General features: G+C 48.8%; 2 protein-coding genes across 2 annotated transcripts; one reads left to right on the top strand and one right to left on the bottom strand.

Annotated features, from left to right (window-relative positions):
* Positions 1 to 13428: 13428 nt before the first annotated feature.
* Positions 13429 to 17751, bottom strand: Tmem176a (transmembrane protein 176A). Its single transcript, XM_042677309.1, has 7 exons — positions 17647 to 17751; positions 16874 to 17084; positions 16448 to 16558; positions 14869 to 14925; positions 14517 to 14735; positions 13997 to 14107; positions 13429 to 13725 (listed from the first exon to the last, which is right to left on the bottom strand). Exons 2-7 carry the CDS (start codon positions 17063 to 17065, stop codon positions 13684 to 13686), a joined length of 732 nt encoding a protein of 243 aa, XP_042533243.1. The 5' UTR covers positions 17066 to 17084; positions 17647 to 17751; the 3' UTR covers positions 13429 to 13683.
* A 402-nt stretch (positions 17752 to 18153) lies between these two features.
* Tmem176b (transmembrane protein 176B) lies at positions 18154 to 25800 on the top strand. Its single transcript, XM_042677304.1, has 7 exons — positions 18154 to 18257; positions 20895 to 21139; positions 22858 to 22968; positions 23612 to 23668; positions 23910 to 24146; positions 24983 to 25117; positions 25478 to 25800. Exons 2-7 carry the CDS (start codon positions 20936 to 20938, stop codon positions 25565 to 25567), a joined length of 834 nt encoding a protein of 277 aa, XP_042533238.1. The 5' UTR covers positions 18154 to 18257; positions 20895 to 20935; the 3' UTR covers positions 25568 to 25800.
* The last annotated feature ends 1507 nt before the right edge of the window (positions 25801 to 27307 follow it).

Here is a 27307-nt window from a genome sequence, read left to right as displayed (position 1 = left end):
CGAGTGTGAGGAGAGTACATGCTGGAGGCCAGGAGGTCACTATGGGGCAGGGAGCGATGCCTGCAGCAGGTTCAAGAGCAGGAAGACTGGAGGCAAAGCCATCAACAGGATGTGGTTGGATAACTGCGGATTGTCTAGCTGGACTACTACTTGGCAACAAACATGAACAAACCAATCCTGGTACCTAGAGTATGGATACATCTCAAGGAGACCCTGGGACACAGTGCTAGGTGGAGATGTATTCACAAGAGGAAGTGCTATTATTCCATGCACAGGAAGTTCTGGAACAGAATGGTGTTGGATTCGGGGGGGTGGCGGTGGAAGTGGACGCTGACTGGGAGAGGACATGCGAGAACATTCTGGAAATGATGGAATATTCCATGCCTTGACAAGAGTTTCAGTTACTTGATTGAGCATTTTGTTTGTTTGTTTATTTATTTTTGTTGCTCATGGGGCTTGAACTCAGGGTCTGGGTGCTGTCTCTGAGCTTTTTTGCTCAAGGCTAGCACTTACTCTACCTCTTTGAGCCACAGTGCCACTTCTGGTTTTCTGGTGGTTTGTTGGAGATAAGAGTCTCATGAGCTATCCTGAGTGGGCTGGCTTTGAACGGCAACCCTCAGATCTCAGCCTCCTGAATAGCTAGGATGACAGGTGTGAGCCACCAACGCCCAGCAATGTGAACATTTAAAAGCTCATTGATTTGTGCTTGTGGTAGGGTGAACGATGGTGCCTACAATGACCTCATTGAACTCTCAGAAGCCACGACTGTTTTGTCACATGATAGAAGGCCTCTGAGGGTCTGATTGAGCTGAAGATCTTGAGGTGTAGAGGTTATCCTGTAAGGGAGAGGACATGTAAGGGAGAGGAGGGGGGAACCAAAGAAACAAGATGTCAGCACACGCAGGGAATGCTCTAGAAGATGAAAAGGAAACGGATGGTTATCCTCAGAACCCTCAGAAGGAAACTGCTCTGCTCCAGTGCCTGTAATCCTAGCTGCTGAGGAGGCTGGGACCTGAGGATCATGATTTGAACCCAGTCCAGGCAAATCCAAGAGACTCTGATCTCCAATTAACCAGCAAAAAGGCAGAAGTGGAGGTATGGCTCAAATGATAGAGCACTAGCTTTGAGTCAAGTAAGCATGAATTCAAACCCCAATACCAGCACATACACACACACACACACACAGAGAAATTTGTGCTAAAATATGAGGTATGGTTGGTTTGTCACAGCAACAAGAACAGGAATACTGTACCACTTCAGGCCTGGTCCCATGGCCCCCAGAGGTCCAGGGTCCTCAGAGGTCCAGGGTCCTCAGCACCCCCTCTCCTTCCCCTTCCCTTCCCCCCCTCCCCCCCCCCCCCCCCCTTGCTGGGCTGCAGCTCTCTGCAGTGGAGTCAAAGGTCCAAGGGGTGGCAGGGCGTGTCCCCTCAGTTCTGGCCATAGTACTGCAGCCAATGGACAAATCTGCCTGCCACTCACTCCATAACAGCCAATGAGGAGAGCGTTATGGCCCGCCTCCCTCCTTTGAGTGAGAACAGCGCCACCTCTCGTCCTGATGGTGCAACTTCTAGGAATAAGGACAGCTGCCATTTTGTTTTTGCTAACTCTTCAGTAAGTATTTAACCCACTCTGCTGTCTGCAGGCACCAGGCGGTGCTGACCCCCCTCCCCCTCCAGGCAGGGCTTTCCTCCAGACTTGAATCACAGCAAATCTGATTTTTAAAGTCGGGCTATAATGGGTAAATTCTTACCACTTTACCCTCTAATAGAGTTTTCCTACATTTGTTCTTAAGATTTTCCTCAAAGATCTTTGGCTAGAACCGAGTTTTGCATGCTTTTTCATTTTTAACTATAAAATGAAGATATGTACAAATGAACCTTACACCCACAAATATGATTGTATGGATAAATATAAAGCAACTGTACATGCCAGCAAGTCAAGAATAGTTCATTGCTTTAGAGGCACCAGATGCTGCTAAATACCATATTGTCTTTTCCCCTTATTCATAGGGGACCCAATTAATGACTCTTGTGCATGCTACTTCTTTACTTTTCTCTAGACTAGTTTTTGCTTTCCATGTTTGCATTCCTAAAGGGTATAGATTGGGTTGGCCTGTTTTGAAAATGATGTGAACAGAATCTTACTGAAGGTACTATTTTGTGTGTCCTCCATATCTTGCTCAGTTGCATGCAATGGTGGCATTGCTTCTCTGGAAATTTGTAACAACTGATAGAGCCATTCTACTGATGATAGATATTAGGCTTTCTTCTAGTTTGGGTATTAGGAGCACTATATCTAGAATCCTGTGTGTGTGTGTGTGTGTGTGTGTGTGTGTGTGTGTGTGTGTGTGTGTGTGTATGTATGTGTGTGTAGGTTGGTGAATCTTAATCACAGAATGCAAAGGTAGAAACACCCATGATGTATTTCAGCTTAACTAGTGTACGAATGATTTTCAGAGTAGTTTACCAGCTTCCATTTCCATCAGGGATGTGTGAGTGGAGTCAGGACTAACCTCCTTGGCAGGACTTGCTATTGTGAGACTTAAATTTTTGCATTTGGTGCTTGTTGACTTGTGGTGGGCTTGGTTAGACTTTCCCTGGACACTGGCAAAATTGAGCACATTTCCTGTGCTCACTGGCTATTTGAATTTCCTCTTAGATAGAACATCTACTCGAATCTTTGGTTAATTTTTTTGTCATTATTGTCAGCAACTTAGAAGAATTTTTATTAAAAGTTGCTGATATTTGGAGTTTGAACTCAGAGTCGTGAGCTTGTTCAGCTGGTGCTCTACCATGTGACCCAGACCTCCAGCCTGTTATTTTGCTGGCTGGCTATTTTTAGAGATGGTGTCTCAAGGACGTTTTTTTTGACCAGGCTAGCTTTGAACTGTGATCCTCTGGATCTTAGCTCTTGAATAGCTAGGATCACAGGCACCAGGTAGAATTTGGCCATTTTTAACCAATCAAAAAATAGCAGTTTATTTTATTATAAAGTTTAATTCAGAATCTTTGAATTTAAAAGCTTTAAATGAGCTGGGCGCCAGTGGCTCATGCCTGTAATCCTAGCAACTCAGGAGGTTGAGATCTGAACCCAGGCAGAAAAATCCGTGAGACTCTGATCTCCAATAAATCACTAGAAAACCAGAAGTGGCCCTGTGGCTTAAGAGGCAGAGCGCTCACCTTGAGCTGAAGAGCACAGGGACAGTGCCCAGGCCCAGAGTTCAAGCCCCACGACCAAAAAAAAAAAAAAAAAAAGCTTTAAATGCTGGTCCTTTGTGAATTATGTGTTGGTAGATATTTTATGACTATGTAGTTTATTTTTCATTTTTTGAAGATTCAGAAATTTTTGTTTTCAGTGCAATTGAGCTTTTCAGTCTTTTATTTTTTCATGTATGTCTGGTGCTTTCTTGTATAGGTAATTTGTCTTTTGGGTTGAAAGTGACCGGGTGGAGTTGGGGGTTTGGAGCTGTGTACTCTGTGTTCTCTGTGTACTCTGACTTGAGCCCTGGGTCGCTTGCTTCCACTGGGGGTGGGTGGGGTAAGGATTCTTCTGTGCCTTTAGCTTTGGCTGGATGGGAGCAGAGAGGAGAGGAGAGAGGCTGTTGCTGTGTGGGGTGGGTCTTTTCCACGCCTTCTTTTGAGTGGGGAGGGACTTCTGGATCAACCTGGAGACCTGAGTCTCACAGTTACAGGGTGGAGGCGGGACTGAGCTGATGTCACCGCAGGTCCTTGTGGGGTGGGGCGCAGGGGGAAGGGTCCAGGGAGAGGGAGGCTGTGAGGATGTGAGGGGTGACTCTGTTACAGAAATATGTGGGGATTCAGGGAAGAGGTCCCCAAAAAGGAGGAGGCCCCTGCCTGGCCTTTGAGTAGCAAGTTTATCAAGTTGTCACAAAAAAGAATTTGAGGATACATTGACGGAGAGACCTGGAAAGTTAATTAGTAGAGCAGAGCCAGGCAAGGATAGTGCAAGCCCGGACATGAGCCCACATGAGCCGAGGCGTGTCCGAGTGCTTCCATTGTTCTGACACCTGGTACATTTAATCATTTTTTCCCTGCTGCAGTGTTCTATCACTTGAGTCCAGAGATAGCAGTTTTTTTTAATCTGTTCACTCCTTCTGGATTATTAGGGTGCCGGTGTATGAATGCCCTTTAAATAAAGGGTAGGCAATGCCAATTGATTCCTTCAAGTTTCTATCCTTGATGTACATATTTTCCACTTTTTGCGCCCTGAAGTTATTTTCCCAAGAGTTTTGCCTAGGATACGTGTTTAGTTTTAGTTTTAATTTTTGTACTGGTACTGGGTCTTAAACGCAAAGGTCCTCGTACTCTCGCTTGGCTTTGTTCCATTCAAGTCTAGCATTCTACCACTTGAGCCACTCTCCATCCGATTTTTACTGGTTAATTAGAGATAAGAGTCTAGAGGACTGTCTTGCCTGAGCTGGCCTTGAGTCAGGATCCTTAGATCTCAGCCTCCCAAGTAGCTAGGATTGCAGGTGTGAGACATCAGTGCCCAACCGAATTATCTTTCTTTAAGATATACTTGCAGCTTCCTTGAACTCATGAACTATTTGAACAAGCAGAAAACGTCAGAGGGAAAGAGCTGTTCTTTTTCCATTTTTACTTTTATTTATTTATTTATTTATTTTTACTAAATGTTGCAGTTTATAAAGGAATGTGAAGCTTAAAACCTTTGATTGAGAGTTCAGGCCCATGACTGGACCCCCCCCAAAAAAAATTGAAAAAAAGCATAGCGACCAGTTGTCAGAATAACAGTAAAGGTGGCTCAGTGGTAGAGTGCTTGCCTTGCATGCATAAGGCCCTGGGTTCAATTCCTCAGCATCACATAAGCAGAAAAAGCCAGAAGTGGTGCTGTGGCTCAAGTGGTAGAGTGCTTGCCTTGAGCTGAAGAGCTGAGGGACAGCGCCCAGGCCCAGAGTTCAGGCCCCACGACCGGACCCAAAAAAAAAAAAAAACCTTTGATTGATCTACTCATTTTGCATGGAATTTCTGACTCTCACTTTCAGTGTGGAATTGGAAATTCTGCTCCTTTGGTTGTGTGGCCTGGGGTGAGTGGACGGGGCGGGCCAGGGGAATCATTGGAGCACAGCAGTAGGAAAGCCCCCACCTCCCGTATGTTGTGGTGGTGGTGGTGGTAGTGGTGTGTGTGTATGTGTGTGTGTGTGGGGGGGGGGGGGTGATAGCCCAGTGTAGATCATTTGTCCTCTGGGGTCAGAGAAGGTAGTCTGGGCTGCCACACTGAGGTGGCAGAAAATATTCTTCCAATCCACAAGTGAGTATTTTCATGAAGAACGCTAATTCTAGCCACTAGGTGGCAGAGTAAATCCCGTTCAGATGTCTGACAGGCAAGAGTTCAACTTGGACACACCCAGGCTTTTAAACTTAAGTTTAACTTGATCTGTTTTAGATTCTGAACCCGGAATCAAGTTGAAAGACCATGTTGTCTGAAGGAACGTGTGCAGAGTAAAGCTAGAATAAAGATCTGGTCTATATCACTTTCTCAAGCTAAAGATGGCGTAAGTTTTCCCTCTAGGATGTTTCTAAACCAGATTCTTCATGGCCAGACCAGTTGCAACATTTTTCTCCTCATTCAGATACATGAATGTCAGCTCAGTTGTCCTTCAGCTGGGAAATGACCTTTTACTGGAAGAATCTGGCAACTTCTTTTGTTTATTCCCCAGGGAGAGTCCAAGGCTTAGAAAACAGCTTCCTTCTGTCCAGCCTGCTCAGCCCCTTCCCACAGCTCCCTTCCACAGCTTCGGGAAGCCCTACAACTTTGGTGTTCTTTTCTGTAAACCGGATGTCACACCATTAAAAAAAAAAAGAGGAGGCCATATGAACCTCCTCTCTCCATAGTGTATATAACAAGTAAACAGAAATGAGGAGGGGCAGAGAAAATCAGACCCACACCATGAGTCTAATCATGCTCCTTCATGAAAAACTGGAACCCAAAGAAATGTATATATCTGAAATATAGCTAGAGGCACAAGCTTGAGATTCCTGTCTTGAGAGAAAAATGAAGACACACTCTACAACTTGAGCCACAGTTCATGTTAGGCTTTTTTGGTTGTAGTAGGAAATAAGAGGCTCAGGGACTTTCCTGCTTGGGCTGGCTTTGAACCAGGATCCCCAAATCTCAGCTTCCTGAGTAGCTAGGATTATAGGCGTGAGTCATCAGTGCCTGACTTCTTATCATATTCTTATTGTTACCAGTGAGCATTATAGTAATATTGATTTTATCTTTCTTCTGGGAGAAGTTCTCTGAGTTTTAACACATGTAGATTTGTATAACCAGAGTCATGGTCAGACTCAAGAGCAATCCCATTACATGCCTCCCCTAGTCCCTTCTGTGTGTGTGTGTGTGTGTGTGTGTGTGTGTGTGTGTGTGTGTGTGTGATGTACTAGAGCTTGATCTTTTTTTTTTTTTTGTCAGTCATGGGGCCTGAACTCTGGGCCTGGACACTGTCCCTGAGCTCTTCAGCTCAAGGCTAGCGCTCTACTTGAGCCACAGCGCCACTTCCGGCCTTTTCTGCTTATGTGGTGCTGAGGAATCGAACGCAGGGCCTCATGCATGCAAGGCAAGCACTCTACCACTGAGCCACCTTCCCAGACCCCTAGAGCTTGATCTTGACTGGCTCCCTCCCATTGGAGATAAGAGTCAAGGGCTTTCCTGCCCAGGCTGGCTTCAAATCACCACCCTCAGCTCTCGGTCTTCTGTGATGCTAGAGCTACACAGTGCCGGCTGTGTGGGCCTCTGGTCATCATAGTTTCCTTGCAGTCCTAATTTTAGGTACTCACTGATTTCTTCTCCATCACCACAGTTTTTGAATCCTGAGAATATCCTAAAAATGGGATTGTGCAATAGGAATCCTTTTGAGATTGCTTTTTTCTTCACTCTAGTGACTTGAGACTAATTCATATTGTTGTTTGTATCAGTAATTTATTGGCATCTCAATATGCAGCCCAGGCTGGCTGCAAAATCAAGATTCTCCTGCCTCAGTCTTCAGAATACTGGAATTATAGGCATGTACTACCATGCTCCGTGGATTATTCACTTTATTTGGAATAGAATCCCAGCATATGGCTCTTCCTACAGTTTGTTTATCCACTCACCCAGGAAGGGACACTGGGGTTGCTTCCAGTTTTTGCTAATTATGAGGAGAACTACCATAAATATCCATATTCAGGCTTGTGAATAAACATGATTTAAACTTTTTTGTAGGATAAATGCCCAGGATGGGATCATTGAGTCATATGGTATGGTTTAAATTCATAGGAAACTGCCAAACTGTTTTTCAGAGTGGCTGTTCTATGCTGCATTCTTCCTTGCAGTGGGACATAGCCGGCTTTATTCGAGATATTCGTAATTTGTATAGTTTTTCTGATTCTCTTTGTTATTCTTGCTGGAAGCTAAACAAATTTATTGATCCATTAAACAAACCTGCTTCTGGCTTCATTAATTTCCTCTTTTTTTCCCCTCTGTAATCAGTTACTCTTTATTTACTTCTTCTGCTTGCTTTGAACTCATTTTGGTCTGTATTTGCTGTGTCTCTGTGTGTGTGTGTGTGCATGTGTGCACACTTGTTGGTCTTGGGACTTGAACTCAGCCTGAAGACAACCTGGGTACTGTCCCTGAACGTTTTTGCTTAAGGCTATTGCCATACTACTTGAGCCATAGCTCCTGCCCAGGGTGGTTTTGAACCTTGATCCTCAGACCTTAGCCTCCTGAGTAGCTAGGATTACAGGCATGAACCACTGGCGCACAGTTACTTACTTCCTTTTGATTGTTTCTGCGAATGCATTTTTTTGCATCATTTTACCTTTAACCTACCCATGACATTACATTTGAGTGAATTTCTTGGACATAGCAGTTAGTTGGGTTATTTTGATGTTCTCTCTGACAATCTATCTTGTAATAGTGTTTTGATTATTTAATTATTGATACATTTATGTTTAGTTTTATATTTTATTATTAGGTTTTCTGTTGCATCCTGCTGTTTATAAATTCAATCCTCTGTTTTTCATTTTCCACCTTCTTTCAGGTTACTAGATAGACATTTGTTAGCATTTCATTAATAACTCTATTTCATGGGGTTTGTCTAATGTATTTTGCCATTTCAAGTAGAAGTAGGAAGCTTACCAATATGTAATTCCTCCACCCTTTCCCACTTATGCTAGACTTGTCTTACATCTTATATCTACATTCATTGGAAAACCAATGACAATATTTTATTATTTACACCCACCTGTCAAGTGTGTGTGTGTGTGTGTGTGTGTGTGTGTAATTTTTTTTTGGTAAGTCTTGGGACTTGAACTCTGGGCCTGGGTGCTGCCCCTCAGCTCTTCAGCTCAAGGCCAGCACTACCACTAGAGCCACAGTGCCACTTCCAGTTTTCTGAGTGGCTTATTGGAGATAAGAGTCTCACAGCATTTCCTGCCTGGGCTGGCTTTGAACAACAATCCTGAGTAGCTAGGATTATAGGCGTGAGCCATCACGCCTGACTTCAAGTATATTTTAAAGAACATAAGAAGTATGGTAAATTCCCAGACATTTACCATTTTTTTGCTATTCCTCCCTTACAATATGTATTTCACTGGGTATTGATTTGAGGGTTCACAGCTCATTTCTTTCAGCATTTTAACATGTTGTCACCACCGTTCCTGATGAGAAACTTGGTAATTTGGGCAAATCTTCCCATAGGTAATGGGTCATTTTTGCTTGACTATTTTCAAGACTTTTTTTCTTTGTCTTTAATGTGTATCAGCATGATGTGAAAAGGGTTAAGTGTTGCCATAACTCTAGCTTTTATTTCTTTTTTGGGGGGGGTGTCCGGTCATGGGGCCTGAACTCTGGGCCTGGGCGCTGTCTCTTAGCTCTTCAGCTCAAGGCTAGCGCTCTACCACTTGAGCCACAACGCCACTTCTGGCTTTTTTTCTTTTTGCTTATGTGGTGCTGAGGAATCTAACCCAGGGCCTCATGCATGTAAGGCAAGCGCTCTACCACTGAGCCACCTTCACAGCCCCTAGCTTTTATTTCTTTGACTTTGGTTTAAGGTTCATACAGCTTCTTGAGTCTGTAGGCTTGTATCTTTCACTGAGCTTGATACTTTTCAACCATTCTTTCTTCATACACAGAGCAAAGGATGTAGACAATTGCTTAACTTCCATTTGCTACTCTGGGGAGATTTTCCATCCTTTTAAAGTCTTCTATTTGCCTTATTCACAGGAACTTCTTACAAGGGTCTCTCTTCAGAATTTCATGACCTGGGACTTTCTGTGGTTTAGTGAGTGGGGAATATCAGCAGGAAGTCAAAAAGAGGAACTGGTTAGGTATTCATCTGACAACCCCTCACTGTGGGTCACATCACTGCTGTATCTGGAGGGAAGGTGACAGCACAAATCAAGCCCCACCTCCATCCACTTCCTCTGCTTCTGGCTGCCACACTGTCATCGCTCCCTTCCTCAACACAGGGTCTAGGGGCAGTGGCATTCTCTCATTTGCCTGAGTTACAGATCCCCAGTGCAGCTGTCTCCTCCCCTGTACCTCCCCGATGCCTTTTTATTTATTTATTTACTTACATTTTTTTTGGTCAGTCATGGAGCTTGAACTCTGGGACTGGATGCTGTCCCTCAACTCTTTAGCTCAAGGCGAGAGCTCTGCCACTTGAGCCAGAGCGCCACTTCTGGATTTTCTGATGGATTATTAGAGATAAGAGTCTCATAGAGTTTCCTGCCTGGAAGGCTTTGACTTTGAACTACAATCCTTAGATCTCAGCTTCCTGAGTAGCTAGGATTACAGGTGTGAACCACTGGCGCCCGGCCCTGGTGCCTTTTAACATAGTCCCTTTATTAAACTTTCTCATATTACTCACTTTGAATGTAACACCTGTTTCCACCTTGGCCTTGGCAGATGGGAGAGTTTGGGGGGCACGATTAGGTTCACTCTATTAACTTCACCATGGCTCTGTACCCCTGCCCAGGTGGGCGTCTCCCTTTGACCTTCCAACTTTTTGAGCCTCTGATTCTTCTCCAGATGGGGTATCTATCCTGTTGCTTGGCTAAGTAGCTATCAGGATGGCTGGTGCTCGTCAGAATGAATTTCTGCAGAAAGTAAGGGTTTGCTAGAGACCTGGCAGCAGAGTGGGCACCGAGGCTTCAGGTGGAAAAGGTATATACGCTTCTTATTTGTCACTGTAAGCTAGAAAGGCTCATTTCTTAATCTGTTAAAAAAAAAAAACAACCAACCAAAAAGATAAGTGTTTCTTCTCCCTCACTCTCTCTAGGAAGGAGCTAGGATGGCTGGTTGTTTGCACAAACATGTGTTACTTTTGAAATTTGTATTCCTGTGCAGAAAATGGTCCATTCAGTGATCATGGATCCATTAGTTCTACATTAACGGATACAATCAATGGCTTTCATACCAGTCTTTACCTTTATAACTTTGCAGATAACTCAACAGAGAAAGTTCTTATGTACAACTTGTATTGTGATTATACTGTTCACACAGAAATATATGTGTGTGTAGGGCTGGTGCTGTGTGTATGTGCCTTCACCAGGTGAAGACAGAGAAGGTGAACCCTAGGGATGTCTTTTTCCTTCCAGTGGGGAACAGCGATCCTGGTGTTTGAGTTACTCATTTCCTTGCTTTTGTTTTGGGCTGTGAGATGCATAGGTCCAAGCAGCGCCTCTTTGGTTTTGAAGCACTGAGCACCAGGCCCAACACTGGGATGGTCAGGAAAGGTCAAGGTGTCAGCTTTCAGGCTCCTGGGAGTCATAAGAATCCTGGTAGGGCAAGGTTAGGTGTACACTCAGCCAAGCCCAGGACACATCTTATTTGCCATGTCTGGAAAGGCTACATTGGGAGCCATGAGAAATGTGATCAGCATTCAGCTGAGCTCCCGAGTGCAGGATTAGAAGGGTAGAAGAAGCACTCTCCGGCGCTGTGCAGATGTTTGTAACTCCACCTGCAAGGTGATGCAGGATACACAGCAGTAGCGACAGTGGGAGTACAAACAGACGCATCAGTCTACCAGGGCTAGCGGGTCACACTCTCATTTTTCTCCTCAGACCTGTGTTTTGTGCCTGTTGTCCTAAAACCCTTTGGGAGACTTTTTAAAGATACACAGGTAGCCTACTTTCTGGCTTCCCCTCTGGAAGACACCCATTCTTTAAATGGTGGATTTTATCCAGTGTGATGATGGGAGAAGCTTTGACATCTTAGATTCTTTGCAAGGACAAAAACATATTAATTAGAATGGAAAAGAAATGCAAGTTCATTTAGCTATGAAGGCCAGGGTTAGCATGTCGTGATGGTGTCCTGGGACTGTTGCTCCTTACAAAATAGACTACATTCCCAAAGTACCTCATGGCCCCAGGTGGCTTCCTTAGGACCTACCATCAGACTTGCATTCTGAGCATCCGAAAGGAGAGCATAGTGAACAAAATCTCTCTCCTAAAGGTACACACACAATTGCTTCCTCTTAAGGCTCTTTGCCTTGGAACAAGTCATCAAGTGAGATTAGGAAATTCTCTCTCTCTCTCTCTCTGTCTCTCCCAGGAGTTATGGACCCAGTAAATGCCCAAAGGACTCACTCATTACAAGAGATAAAGAAAAAACAATGAAACCCCTTCCTTTCCAAGGGTTCAAGCCCCAGTACCATACAAAATAAGTACTTTCAAGGAAAACAGCAAAATGCAGGGTCTTAAAACGTTTGGGGTTTTTTTCTCTCCTGTTATTAAAATCCTGTGGTTTTGGTTTGTGGTAGAGAGCATGCGTCATCTCTGGGTGGGTGGCCCTCCACCACAGGCCAAGTTTACATTCTGAGAGGGGAAGTAGAGGTCAAGCAGTTGTCACCGAAGACTCTGAGGACTGTGTGTGTGTGTGTGTGTGTGTGTGTGTGTGTGTGTGTGTGTGTGTGTGTGTGTGTGTGTGTGTGTGTGTGTGTGTGTTAGTGGAAACTAACCCAGGGTCTCATGCATGCTAGGTAAGTACCCTACCACTTAATTCATACCACCAGGCCTGTTGTTTATATTTAGTCTCTGAAATATAGGCTTGCTAACTTTGCCCAAGCTAGCCTTGAACTCTTGATTCTCCTGCCTCAAGATTCCTGAGTTGCTGAGATTATAGGAATGCATCACCATGCTCAGCTTTTTCCCTTTCCTTTCCTTTCCTTTCTCTCCCTCCCTCCCTTCCTCCCTCTCTCTCTTTCTTTTTCTTTCTTCCCTCCTCCCTCCCTACCTCCCTTCCTCCCTCTCTCTCTTTCTTTCTTCCCTCCTCCCTCCCTACCTCCCTTCCTCCCTCTCTCTTTCTTTCTTTCTCTCCCTTTCTCTCCTTCCTTCCTTCCTTCCTTCCTTCCTTCCTTCCTTCCTTCCTTCCTTCCTTCCTTCCTTCCTTCCTTTCTTCCTTCCTTTCTTCCTTTCTTTCTTTCTTTCTTTCTTTCTTTCTTTCTTTCTTTCTTTCTTTCTTTCTTTCTTTCTTTCTTTTCTTTCTTTCTTTCTTTCTTTCTTCCCTCCTCCCTCCCTCCTCCCTCTCTCTCTTTCTTTCTCTCCTTCCTTCCTTCCTTCTTTTTCTTTTTTATGCTATGCACTATTCCTGTCTGGTCTTTTGTCTCTTGCTACAATCATCACCATCCTCATCATCCTCAGCTCCTCTCCCCACTGAGTGCTGCTTTTACTAGATCCTGTATCCAGGACTGGCCCCTGGCTGTCTTTTCCAAATTTGTTTCCTTTGTTTCCCGAATGTTGCTTTGCTGCTTGGGCAAGTCTGTGGGCCTGGGCGGCCACTGTCCCCTGCGTCTGTCTGCCTCCACTTTCCTCGGTATCCACACGCCTCGACTGCACATCGGGGTGACTTCCAGTGGACACCTGCTTTCCTGGGTGAGCCACCAGTTCCTGGGCGAGCCACCAGTTCCTGGGTGTGCCACCAGTACCTGACTTTGTATACTTATTTTTTTTTTTAATCATGGGCTCGAACTTTGGGCCTGAGCACTTCAGCTCAAGGTGATCGCTCTACCACTTGAGCCATAGCGCTGGTTTTCTGGTGATTTATTGGAGATAAGAGTCTCCTGCCCAGGCTTGCTTTGAACTGTGATCCTTAGATCTCAGCCTCCTGAGTAGCTAGGATGACAGGTGTGAGCCACCAAGCCTGGCTTTGTGTACATCTTAATACTGACAACCAGTCAAACACTCAATCACCAAATTGCCACACATTCACTTTCTTAAATCTGAGGGCAAGGAGAGGAATCTCAGCTCTCTTCCCCCTTTGTGCTCCGGGGTGTTTCAAAGCCAACACTTCTAGACTCAGATTAGACTTTGAAGCCATGGAGGGGTGCCATCGTAGCTTGCTCTTATCCTATGTTACTGCCTTTGGCCAAAGGAAATTCTCTGGAATGACAAAGCAGGAAGCCGATAGTGACAATGTGAGTGTTTATTATCAAGTGACTGCCGAGGAAGGGTGAGGAGGGGATGCAGGATGGTGAGGTAAGCAAGAGATATGAGCAAGTGCACTCTGTTGGGCGGGAGGAGCAGGCAGGGGTGGTGTGTGACCAAGGGCGGGGAGAGGATAACGGGCTTTGGGGTCTCTTTCCCCCTGTCCGCTGTTCTTCCAGCCTCAGATGCAGGTTCACCCAGAGCCAGAGGACAGTGCCAGCACTCGGGGGAAGCAGGGCTACATCCCAGTTGCTGCCAACAGCTGCTTCTGGTCCTTTTTCTAGGAGAGGCGCATGGGTGAGAAAACCCTGCTAGAGAGGCAAAGGGTGCATTCCCTTCTCTGGGGCAGCTGGATGCAGGAGGCAGCCAGATCCAACAGCTACTGCTGCTACAAAGACCCCCCCATGCCCAGCTCAGACACAGACTTCTTGGCTTTCAGGGTCTTGACTGATGTTACCTGGGCCTTAAGTAATGGGCTCTTTGGTCCTCTTTTCTGTCTCCTCTGACAGCCCGGCTATCCCGAGTGCCCAGACATGTGTAAGGAGACTTACCTCCTTCGCAAAGCACCTCGTCCAGCAGTACAGACACACAGGGGTCACAGATGCCAGAAGCAGCAGCACCCAGACCCCCAGCAGCATGGCATGGAGACTTACGTACAGAGCCTGAGGACAGAGCGCCGTGGGCACCAGGATGGTCGCCTTCCCGCCCTCCTCCTGCTCCTCACTGATCACAGCCCTCGCCCTCATCACCCCCTGATCTGTGGCTTCTGGAGAGGAGGGCAATGGACCCTGTGTTCAGGAAGCAGCCTGAACCCCTCCCCAGTTGGCCTCGGGGTTCTACAGCCTTGAGGATCAAGAGAGGGTGATCCACGGAGCCACGGCGGTACTTCACCCACTTGTTCCCGCCTGGGTGTGACTATGTTCTTTCCCACTCCTTGTAACACCCAGGACAGTGGATCCACTTCTCTTTTGCCCAGGGCAAAAGAATCTGAGGCACTCCTTTCTGAGGGGGAGCCCCCCCCTTACTTATACTGCCCCTCTGCATGGAACTTCCCCTCCTCCTGATGCCTACCTTCAGCATGTTTAGATGGGAGAGACACAGGTGTTGTCTCTCGGCTTCTGTGGGACTTGGGGTGTGGGGGGGCTCCGTAGGCCAGCCTCTGGAGTGGTAAGCACTGCAGTTATCTTCCGTAATATAGTAGTGATAATCACGGATGACATCAGATGCAATGATGATGGCAGAGAGGGCCGTGCAGAAAGACGCCAGCCAGAGCAGGATCCTTAGCAGGGCCTGGGAGAGGAGGCGGTGGGGTGACCTCATAGCCCTGACTGGGGGAAACGCCAGTGCACAGGGGACCGGTACGTGATGGCCCAGCCTCCAGCCTGATTCAGGTTCCCTACTCACAGCTCTGCCCCAGACTCACCCAGCAGAAGCCACCCCGTTTCTCATAAATGAAGGCAGCCGCTCCAGCCAGCACAGCCTGGGGAGAGAGTGAGACAGGACCAGCGTGAGCACAGGCAAAGCAAGGCTCCCCCAAGCATTTGCCTGACCCCCCCAGGATACACAGAGCCAGCTGTGTGGGACCTTTCCCACCCCAGGGTACTCTGCCTGCACCCTAATTTTGTCTTCACCCTTTGGCCGGAGATCTATGGAAGGGACTGAGTAGGGAGCAAACTCCTGAGGTCACTGTTTTTAGCGACATCCAAAATTGCTCATGAGTAACCCAGCCATGAAGTCGCTCTCCTTCTCCACAGCCTTTCTTTTTGTGCAGCACTGTGGCAGAAGCACTCAAGGCTTTTATTCCTGTCCCCTCCCCCTGGTGCTAGGGAAGGAACTGGGGCCTATGTATGCTTAGCAAGCACTCTACCTCTTAGTTATATTCCTAGCCCAGAACCTTCTTTTTAAAACAATACCCAAGCTGGGAGTTTGTGGCTGATGCGTGTAATCCTAAGGGAAGCTGAGATCTGAGGATCACTGTTTGAAGCCAGCTGGGACAGAAAAGTCCATGAGATCGTCATCTCCCATTAACACACACACACACACACACACACACACACACACACACACGAGCTGGAAGTGGAGCAGTGTCTGTGTTGCAAGTGGTAGAGCAGTAGCCTTGAGCAGAAAAGGTCAGGGACAGCACCTGAGTTCAAGCCCCAGAACTGGCACCAAAAAATGTAAAAAGTAAAAGAACAACAATCAAGCCAGCCAGGGCTTCATGAAAGTTCTGAAGTGGGGAAGGCTTGGGGCTGAAAGGCGCAGGTGTGGGGGAGGCTGGAAATGCAGAGTGAGGCTTTGGGCAGCCTCAGGTTCAGACCCTTGTCCTAACAGCTGTGCAGTTGGTGGGCCCAGCTGTGGGCACAGGAAGTCTAGCATACCCCAGTGGACACATGGGTCCAGAGCCCTTTGTTGATTCTGTACCTAACCCATCTTTGTACTGCCAGTTGGGCACGGATGGCTGCTTTTGAGTCCTGTCTCCATCTGCGCATATTAATGGGGCTTGAACTCAGAGCCCTGTGCTTGCTAGGCAGGTATAGTCTCTAGCGTCTCTCCCCTCTCCTCCGTCCAATCAGCGTGTGTGCTCTGCTGTCTAAGTAGTTGTTTCGGAGGTGCCCCTGTCCCAGCATGTTCAGCCCACTGGGGTCCTACTGTATCCACCATTATCTCTGGATCCTCACTGGAAGGTTGGGGAGATCTATGGGAGAGCCAGGAGATGACACCTCCTCCAGGATGCAAGTACTGTCTGGCTTGTTTTGTCCCCTCTATTTCAGAGCAGTGTTCTGAATTACAAGTGGGTGCTTGTTGACCATGGGGAGCAGCAGCCCGCTCAGTCCCCATGGACAGGGGACCAGGAAGCCGACCCTGCCACCACCTCCCTTGCTTCCTTTGTCATCAGTGCAAAGTTGGCCTTTTGGACCGCTGTCACTCTGCTCACAGATGGCAGGGGCTTGAGCATTGCTGTCCCCTCTGCCAGGAGGCCGGTCGCGGTGCTGGCTACTTACCACAACCCCCGTCCAAATGGCAGCTCCTGAGGATGACAGATTGGTATGCCAGAGCATGAAGAGGAACCCTCCCAGAACCCCACTCAGGACCCCCAGCACGAGCTGCACCACCTGTAAGACAGAAGATCCAACACCACACTCCCAGATGCGTAGCCCAGAGGCAGCCTTCCGCCTGCAAGCCTGGGGGGGGGGCTGCTGATGCTGAACCCCTGAGAGAGGAGAACGGGGACTCTGCGTCCCTAGACCACAGCTAGACACCCCCCCCACACACACACACACAGCTTGGGGGGGGGGGAAGACTGGAGAATGTGATTTTGAGTTAGAAGACAAAAGCAGCTCACTGTCCAACCTGGAGTGAGGCTGGCACAGGTGGGGCTTCCCTCGGCCTGCTAAGGATGGGGAACCCTCCCCCGGCCCTCCGCTCACCCAGGAGGCTGCCAGGAGCTGGGTGCTGCCCAGGGTCTGGGTGGCTTTGCCCCAGGTGGAGGCCGAGGATCTGAGCAGGGAGCATCCAGCCATCAGCAGCTTGGCCAGACTAGACTCCTGGTGGATATGGACGCTGATGTGGGTGGGCCTCGGGGTCTCGGTGGCCGCCTCGCTGCGCTCTGCAGTCTCCATGTCTGTGGACACCTGTCTGCTGCGGGGAGGAGGGGAGCGGGGAGGAAAAGCTGGCAGGGAGATTTCTTTCACAGATCCCTTGGAGTTGAGACCGATGGACACACCGCTGGTCCTGGGGTTTGGGCAGCCTTGGCTTTGGGGCTCCCCCTGGTGCCCTACAATCCTCCCCATTGCTGGTCTCTGGCCACAGGCCGCCCTCTCCACCCTGAAGTTCCTCCTGGGCTCGCCTGTGGGCCTCTTCTCCCCAGAGCCCAGACTCCAGCTCAGAACCTGAGTGGCCTCTCTCTACCCCCAGCCACACCCAGCCCAGCTGCGCTGTCACTGCTGTTTCCCAGCCGAGCCGCCAGGACCTCCGTCCTCAGGAAGTTGTCCCCTGCTTGCCTGCCCTGCCCCAGTATGGAGAGAGAGAGGGCAAAAGCCCGGTGGGTGCTCCCTCCCTCCCCTCCCGTGTTCCTGGAGGCACTACCCACACCCACGCCCCCCACTCACGCTCTGGGGGAGTCAGGCTGTGGTGGCAGAGTGGGCTGAGGAGGGGCCGGGCTAAAGGGTGCTGGGGAAGGGGCTGCGGGACCCTGCCTCACCTGCTCTCCTCTGGCGCCCAGATAGGTGCTTGAGTGCTGCGGGCCCAGGAGCTGCTGGAAGAGGAGGGCAGGCCTGCCTAAGAGGAACTTGGCCACGAGCCTGAAGGGGGGGCCTCCCCACTTTCACATTTCCAGCTGGGCCAGAGGGGGCCTTCAGGGGCTTTCCAGAGGGAGGGAGGCCACGCAGCCCTGGTGTCTGGAGAGGGGGGTTGCAAAGGGGAGCCCAAAGCACCAAGAATGAACCCTAGGGAACTGTGAAATCACCTTCACTTCCAGCCAACCCCAGGCTTTCTGAGAACAGTTGCCTTTGGGCTGCGTGTGTGTACCTCAGGGTGTGTGTGTGTGTGTGTGTGTGTGTGTGTAGTGTGTGCACATGCATATGCAGGATGGCAGTGTGCTTGGTCGTTGATTCTACATGGAGCACCCCCCTAGAGGGGCCCCTTCATGTGAGCTAATTGCCGGGAAATTTCGAGATTATTATTGAGCCCTCCTCCCTCCTCCTTCTGCTCTTCTCCCTCCTCCCTTTCTCCTACCCAACCCTTGGGGTCCTGGGCTCCAGGTCGGCTCCTCCCAGCTCGCTGTGCTCTAGCTCCATCCGCCGAGGACAGCAGGTGAGCAGGGTCCCAGGGTCAGGAGTCCTCTCTCTCTCCCTGGGCACAGGACCTTCCTTTCCCCAGAAGCCTCCATGTCCACTCCCAGGCTCCACCCTGGCTCAGGACACGCTTGGGGCCCAATTCCTGCTTGTCTGGAGTCTTAAGTGAGGGGGAGACATTTGGAACAGCGGATGTGACCCTAAAAAACAGAGCTGGGGCTGGAGAGGCCTGTGCCCAGCTCTATTCTTTACTGTGTCCAGAACCTTCCCCTTACATTCTGGGCAGGGTAGACAGCTCCGGGGAGCCTGAGCACTGAGGATCGATGGCTGAGGGATGGGGTGCTGGGCAGAGTAGAGGTGATCTTTCCCCTGCTCTGAGGCTCTGGGAGGAAGGACAGGGGAAAGGGGCCAGGAGAGCAGGGCAGAGACCGCTGCCTGGATCCATCCCAGGTTTCAAATCCTGCTCTTCAGATTTAACTCTTCCGGAGTTCAGGGCGGGGGGTGGGGGAGTGGGGGATGGGGGGAAAGGGTGCAGTGTTGGTACCCAAGGGTCTGGAGCTGGTTGGGTCCCAAGTAGAAACGTTGACTCTGTGCTGGACTCCTGGAGGAAAAAGGTGGACTCCAGAGCTGGCCTCCTTTTGGGGTTTTGGCGAGCACTTCTGAGTCTCTCCTACTTCTGTAGAATGGTCGGACTCCTTTGCTTTGGAAGCTCAGGTAGATGAAAGAATGTAGCTGCTCTGAACAGTTTGTGCAGTGACAATGGATGTTCATATGAGACTTAAGCTGTGATGTAACCAGGATGCTCATTATATATGCCTATGTTTGGAATAGGATGATTTGATTCTAAAGTATGCATGGCGAAGGCATCTAGAAAATACAGCCATGAAAATCCTGAGGAGAAACAAATATCACAGCTGAGTCATGCTCAGATTAGATATTCATGAGCATGCTAGTTTAAATTGGAGGGGTATGGCCCATTCATCAGACATATACCAATGGGCAGAATATAAGGAGGACTGCAGACCAAACTTCTTATGCGAGCTTGGAATTTGCTCCTGAGGGCATTTTCAACCAGGGAGCAAAGGATGACAAATCCCACAAATGGAAGCTATCCTTCAGAAAATAACCATCTGAATAATAATGACTACTTTTATCCTTACCTTCCAGATTATAAAATTAATTCCAGAAGAATTAGCATTTAAAAGTGAAAACTGAGGCCAACTCTTTTGGTCTGAAGCCTGTAATCCTACCTACAGGGGCGGTAAAGGTCAGGGATCACTGCTTGAGGCTGGTCTAGGTATAAAAGTTGAAGAAACCCATCTCCCTCGATGACTGGATACTGTGGGGCATACGTGGGGATGGACTATTGCTGAGTGATGCCGTTTGCCTTTCGTCCCCAGCAACCCAGGCTGGCTTGGGCATAAAGCTAGAGTCTGTCAAAAATAACCAAGGCAAAAGGGGCTGGAGATATGACTCAAGTAGTAGAATACCTACAATCTTGCAGGTAGTAGGCCTTGAATTCAACCCCCTACTCCCAGTACTACTGAAAAGAGAGGGAAGAGAGAGAGAAGAGAAAGAGAGAGAAGGGGGGGGAACTGAGCTCAGCCTGTTAGTATATGCTTGTATTCCCAGCTACATAGGAGAAACAGAAACAGGATGGCCTTGAGTTCAAGGCCAACCCCTGCAGGGTTGTAAAGACTATTTAAAAAAAAAACAACAAAGAAAATGGGTCCATAGCTCAGGGAATAGAGAGCTTATAGAGCAAACCCAAGACCAAAGAACTTCTATGAAGACCAAAACCAAACCAAACAGGAAGGACATGGGATACAAAGGAACAGTTCACAAAAGAAGAAATAAAAATGGCTCCGAACACAAGAAAAGACTGTGTTAGAGAACTGCTGCATGAAAATAGTCCTACCAAAACAGTTGCAGGAAGTGAATTAGTAGCTGCCTGGGGGGAGGAGACTTACTAGGTAAGAGTGTTAAGACAGCTTTTGTAGTGTAGAACTATTCTGTATCTTGATTATTTCTGAGGTTTCGTGTCCCGGTCAGTGGATTCATTGCTTTGGGCCTAACATGGCAGGGGATGCTCACCTCACGGAGGCCAGGAAGCAGAGACAGCAGTAGAGGTAGATTGATAGATCTATAAATCAGTTGATCCATAGTTGATCCATAGATAGATACTTAGATAGAAGTAGACAGAGGAAAGAAATAGACAGATGAGAGAGAGAGAGGGAGAGGGAGAGAAGGAAAGGGAGAGAGAGAGGGAGGGAGGGGAAGAGGGAGGGAGGAAGGGAGGGAGGGAGGGAGAGAGAGAGAGAGAGAGAAGACAAGACACTTTCAGGGTACCACTAATGACTAATGCCTTCCACCCAGACCTCACCTCCTAAGTCTCTACCACTTCCCAGAAGGATGCCAGCATCTAGGGACCAGGAGCCCTAAATGACACAGGCATCTGTGGGGGATGTTTCATATCAATTCTATTACTGAAGTAGGGCATTTGGGGGAAGAGACAAGAAGGCACATGGTAAAAGTCTCTAGAAACCATTTGCATTCCAAGTTAGAGTCGCTGTGACTGCTGTGTGGATGGGTGAGACTCTGTGCCCAGACCCCCCCCCCCCATCACCCATAACTGAATCCTTCTTACTTTAATCAGCCCCCAGACTGCATTCCCTTCGGTCATCGTCTCCAGGCAGGATGACCCAGCCCACAGTGACAGTGAACGGAGTGGACATGGACTGCGCTCAACCTCAGCCCTACCACATCGACATCCACTTCCACCAGGAGTCCACGCTGGCAGAACTGCTGAAATCCGGGAGCTTGCTGAAGCAGCTTTTCTCCTGCCCCCGGGACGCTGGATCTTCCAAGGCCAGGATTAGCTATAAACAGCTGGCAATTGGGGTAGGCACGGCTCCGCAGGCAGAGAGGGTGGGTGTTCTTCTCTTCAATAGGAGGCAAAGAAAAGGCTGGATCTCTATGAGAAGTGGGCTGGAACCCACTAATTAATAATTTGGTAGGAATTAACTTATATTACTAATTAGCAATACATTATTGATTGTTTTGTAATAAGATTAGCTGGGATTACAGTGAACCAGTGGCACTTACTATAGCTCATCGAATTTGGGAAAAGGTTTTGGAAGATTCTCTTCAGAGAGTAGGATGGAAAGGGATGATCAGTCTCTTTGATGAAGAGAGGGCTATGTCAGATAACGGCAAGCCATGAGCACAAAGTCTCTGAAGGCTGTTTATCTGAAGACTTAAGATACGAAACAATATGCTAGGCCATTCAGGGAAAGTGCACAAAAATGGCTAAACCAACAACTAAGAGGACTCACCATCTGTCAGAAAGCAGATGACACAAATGAGAACAGAAAGTAGATCAGATGACATAGGAATGGAAAGCCCTACATACTATCCTCAATAGGCAGAAGTTGGTGTGTGAAGATGGAGAAAGGGGATTCCAGTTAGGCACTGTAATCCTAGCTCCTCAGAAGGCTGAGATCTGAAGATTGTGATTTGAAGCCAGCCTAACTAGTAATGTCTGTGAGACTCTTATGTTCAATTAACCAGCAAAAAGCTAGAAATGGAGTGGAGGTATTTTTCAAGTATTAGAGTGCTAGCCTTGAACAAAAAGCTCAGGGAGAGCTCCCTGGCCCTGAGTTCAAGCTCCAGGCCTAGCAGCTCTGCCAGGCAGACATGGCAGAAGTGCTGAGGAAAAACGGCTCCACCTTGTCTGTAGGTGCAGTAGAGGGGACATCTCTGGGAGCTGAGGGTGAGTCCAGGAACGTGCAGGGGGTAGAATGGGCAATGAGTGTCCTGGGAGAGGGGAGGAGCAGCCCCTGGGATGTGAGTGGAAGTAAGCTGGGATGAATCTGGGATGCTGGCAGTGTGTATCGTGGCCAGACCCAGGGCTCTGTGACAGTTGGGTTTTCCAGGAATCAGACATTGAGTCAGAGTTAGGGTACAAGTGGTAATTGAGGGGTAACACCCATGAAATGAATAGAGAGGGGACAGGTTGCCTGGGGGTTACAGCCTGAGTAGGTCTCTGCTGGGGAGATCTCTCATAAACACTGTCCATCTCCAGGGTGTGGGAGCTGGGCCAGGGCATCTTTCACTGCCCCCATGATTCCTCATAGGACAGGCAGCTCCCCACAGCTTTCTGAATGGGGGCGGGGCTTGAAGAAGCCCACACTGATAGGCTACCTGCAGCCACACCCATGTTTGGAATGGGGTCTTGATGGCCCAGCTGTGCAGCTACCACAGAGATCCCAGAAATGCATGTTTGGATCTGAAGAGACAAGTTGAGGCCAGCAGCTGAGCTTAGCTTCAGGATTTGACAGGATGACAAGGTTAATAATGTGACTAAGGACAAACCATAGGTACCACCAGGTGGGTTCCTCAGAAAGCACTGACTTAGAGGAAAGTCATCAAGGATACACAGCCCAGGCAAGAAGGATGAAGGGAGAATCAGAGCAGGGCAGGTGGATGGATGTTACAGGAATGGAACCTTCCAGAATCAGTGTTGCAGAGAAGCTAAGGCAGAGGAAAATGCAAAGCAAGCCACATGGGTAGGGGCTGGGCAGCGGCCCTGGGGGCCCATTTCTTATGCTGTCTTACAGGTGACCCAGATACTGCTGGGGCTTGTCAGCGGTGCCCTTGGAGTGAGCTTTTACTTTGGGCCCTGGGCCCAGCTGCGTACCTCTGGCTGCGCCTTCTGGGCAGGGTCTGCGGTGAGTTAAAGAACAAGAGCTTGGTGGGAGGTACACGGTGATGGCCAGGAGAAAGTTCTACGGCACTAGGTGAGAGAATTGTGGAAGTGACCTGAAACCCAGAGATCAAGCCGGGCACCACTGGCTCATACCTGTCATCCTAGCTATTCAGGAGGCTGAGATCTGAGGATCGTGGTTCCAAGTTAGCCTGGGCAGGAAAGTCTGGGAAGGTCTTATTTACAATTAACCTCCAAAACAAAACTAAACAAAACTGGAAATGGAGCTGTGGTTCAAGTGGACAAGCACTAGCTTGGAGCAAAACAGATCAGGGATCATGCCCAGGCCTCTGAGTTCAAACCCTGGGACTGCCCCCCCCCCCCCCTTCACACACAAATAACCCAGAACCAAATGCCTTTTGCCATGAGGCATATGCCCTGAGGGGTAGGAAGAACCTGCTGTGCTGTCTATTAATTGCTTTACGGCAAGGTTGAGAGGGGGCCTCACTTGTGCCTGGATACTGTTCCTCTGCAGGCCTTCTTTCCTTGTCTTCTGAACCCTGCCCTACTTGGCTGCTGTGGAACTGTTGGCAGAAGGGGAGGGTGATGGGAGATCAGCCCAGGGGGGAGTAAACCAGAGACCATTTTCTGATGTCTTCTTTTCCCAGGCGATCTTGGCAGGAGCGGGGGTCATTATCCACCAGAAGCACCGAGGCAAACTTTCCGTGAGCTATGGGCACCCTCCCAACTCTGTCCATCTCTGTCTTCCTTCCTATATCTAATATTTCTGGTCAATTTGGGGTTTTCTACCCTTTGGTGTCCAATATCCGGAGGTCATTCCTGGAGGATTGAGTGGGTGTGAGTGTGTATGTGTGTATGTGCGTCTTCAGCAGCAAGTGGGGAAGAAGGGACTGGGCTTTGGGCCCGGTGTCCCTGAGGCTGATGGGTGGCCCCTCTCTCTTCCAGGGCTTCCTGTCACTTCTGCTCACCTTGGCCTGCATGGCCACCGCGGTGGCAGCTGCTGTCTTTGGTGTGAGGAGCTTAATCAGACAAACAGATGGCTCCTACTCCTCGGAGATCTACTCCTTGTGTGAGAAACCAGATCCTGTCTATACAACCTCTGGCTACATAAAGTTGTGGAGAAGCAGCTATGACATGGACTGGAGGGAGGAGCGCTGTAAATCCTACATGAAGACATTGATGGTGAGAACCGAGAGAGCAGTATCCAGGGGTTCATCCCAATCCCTTGCTCCCAAAGGAATCAGGGCACCCCAGGGCAGGGATGAAGGCCCTTCGCCCTTGGCCTTACCCCAGGTCTTTGACAGTTTTAATGGAAGCTGAAGCCATCTTTCAGACCTTCATACTAGCAGATTCCTGCATCTGAGGGGTTGAGGAGCCGAGAACTTACTGGCCATGCTTCTGTCTTTTCTGATGTGTAGATGTTCCTGTTGGCTTTTGCTCACTAGAACTACTCCAAAACCTAGTGGTCTCAAGCACCCATCCATTACTGTTTCTCGTGGTTCTGTGGGTGACCTGGCTCTGATAGGCAGCTCTCACTCGGCTTCCCTGTGCAGTTGTGGTCAGATGTCGGCTGAGGGATGGATGGGGCTGTGTGTGAATTTCTCATGGCTGATAGTTGGTGCCTGCCTTTAGCTGAGAGCTTAGAGCACACTGTCAGCTGCGCTTCCCATGTGGCCGGTATCCCCTGTTGAGCATTTCGAGAGGCACAGTACAAGCTTCTAGGCCAGTAAGGACTCCCTCTGTCACAGACGTACAGTTCCACAGTATTTTATCAGCAAAAGGAGTTGTAACCACTTCCAGATCATAGAGGGATGAAGAAATAAGCTCTTGGCAGAGAATGGCGGGATTCCATTGTGGGCAGACAAATGGATGTGGTGGCTGCCCCCACCCCCTCTGGCTGAGTGGGAAGTAGCCAGTAGGACACAATCTGGCCCCTGTGTTGGTTGAAAAGGTGGTTAAATGAGTAGGATTTGAAAAACGGTCTCTTGAGCCTTTCTTTTTGTGACCTTCCTTTCTAGAACCTGTTCCTGGCATTCTGTGCCCTGTTCACAGTTATCTGCATCCTGAAGGTCATCTTGTCTTTGGCTTCCCTGGGACTGAGTCTCCAGAGCTCTACGCCCCTGAACAGTAGTCGCGAGGTGCTGCTGGACACGGTAGGCCTTGGTGGTGAAATGAAGGGGCAGGGAGGAGCTCTGAGGGCGGAAGCTCTCAGCCAGGCTCAGCCAGCCTCCGTTGCCCCTGTGATCCTGTCCTGGACTGTCTGGGGACCCCGGCCTTGTCCTGTGTCATGGCTATCTTCTGCCTCCCAGGTCTCCTTAATCCTGCTTTCTCCTCCACTCAGTCCCTCCTCTAACTGATCTTCCTGCTCTACATGAGTTTCTGGATGGATCTCAACTTCTAGCTTCTTTTTCTCACTTCCTCCTTTCTTCTCTTGGTTTCAACTTCTATGAAGCTAATTCTCCTCTCCTGATTCCTCTTCCACTGACTTTTTTCACCTATGCTTTCCCCTCCAGGATGACAGGGAATCAGAGAAGAAGCTCCTGGGGGAGAACGCTGAGCATCTTTCTGCCTCCAAGAAGCTTCCAGAGGCCATCATCCCATGAGCACCCAGACACGCTTCATGAGTCCCGCACACCCTGTCCAGGGCCGGCAGCCCGGGGCCTGTCTCCAGAGCCTCTCCAGCCCCACACTGGCCTTCCCTGGAGTCTCTCTCCTCCCCTCTCCTTCTTTCCTTCCCACCACCTCCCGCCATTCTTCAACACCAATGCTCTCACTTCCTCAAGCAGACTGTTCATTCCCCCACTACGGATTAAACAGAAACAAGCAGGAAAAATAATGCTGCCCAAAAAGCTGTGGTCTCCTTCTGTTGATGCATGATTCGTGCCTGGAAAGGACTTTTCCGTGATCTTAGTGTGTGTGGAAATAGACAAGAGTGGATGTAGCACATGGAAGCGCAGTCCCAGAACACTGCCTTTCATTCTAGTCTGTCCATTTTCCTGGTGCCAAACTCCTCTTTATGAACTCCTTCCATTCAGCATAAAGGGAAAGTAACTTAAGTTTCCACCTACAAGATGACTTCAAGCACCTAGAACGCTGCCCCGCTGAACCCTCACAACTCTGTGGGACTGTCCCCACCCCTCCCTTCTTCTCTTCCTTTCTCTTTTAGTATTTTTGCTATAGCGTTGGTTCTCTCGCACCCTCCCTTCCCTCTCTCTCATATACACACACATTCATATACCCAGCACAGCCAACATTCTCATTGTAAGTGATGAAGGCCATTTGTTCTGGATGTTTTTCGTTTCTTTATGCATGTATAGCTAAAGCTATAAGATGTGATGATTTCTGAAGGGGACAAGCATGGCTTTGTGAGGGTCTGTGAGTCAGCCTCTTCCTTAGCAGCCCCACAGGAGAAGAGCTGAGCAGGTGCTCTGCTGCAGAAACGAGAGAGAGCAATGTGGCACGTGCACTAGCGCAAGTGTGGAGCTGTGCAGAGCATTGTCTTATCTCCTGGACCCCACCCACCTAGCCTTCAGAGAGGGATGTGTAAATAACAAGCCTGGACATCCAAGTATGTGCAAAATAGTGATTGGGGATCAGTCAATTACAGCCTAAGGGACAAATCTAGCCAGACACTTATTTTTATAAGTAGAGTCTTATGGAGACACAACAATGACCACTGTTAACACCTTGTCTGTGGCTTTTTGTGCCACAAGGCTGAGTTGATTTGCCATATCAGACACTGTAAGAACTGAAAGTTTAAATTATTTACCCTGTGGGGTTTTGGTTATCCTAAAGCCAGTGTTAACCACTGAATAGTTTTAGCAGAAAGGAAAAGAATCAGAGTTTTATTTGCATCTCTTAATGGTAGCTCAACAGCTCATCTAGTTATCAGCCACAGAGTATCAGCTTTGAGATGGGACCAAAACACGATCTCTAAAAGGGGTTTAAATTGTTTTCTCTTCAGATTGTGCCTGAGTCTCCACTGAGCTAGAATACACAAGCAACCAGACCTTGCAAAGATTAACTGATTTCTTTATCACTAGAACCTGGAGCCTGGTCAAAAAGAGGAAACGAGATCTTTGGGAGCAGACCCCAACGATGTCTCAGTCAGCAACCCTGGGCTGCTGAGGTTCCCGTTTCCCCCGTGGGCCTCTGTCCTCCTGTCCTCTGTTTCCATTTAGACAACATGGCTACGACCCAGGGAGGCCATGTGGGAGCAGCCCCCCCCCCCCATGGGGCATGTCTGACCCTGGGGCCGGCCAAGATCAGATGAGGAGGGAGAAACGGTGCATGGAAAGGTGAAGGTGTGGTGGGCAGGCCTGTGAGGTCTGGGCACAGGGGAC

The sequence above is a fragment of the Dipodomys spectabilis genome, unplaced genomic scaffold, assembly GCF_019054845.1.
Source record: "Dipodomys spectabilis isolate Male_0828 unplaced genomic scaffold, ASM1905484v1 ptg000034l, whole genome shotgun sequence".
Lineage (NCBI taxonomy): Eukaryota > Metazoa > Chordata > Mammalia > Rodentia > Heteromyidae > Dipodomys > Dipodomys spectabilis.
The sequence above is the reverse complement of the archived record's forward strand: the minus strand, read 5'-3'. Positions and strand labels throughout refer to the sequence as shown.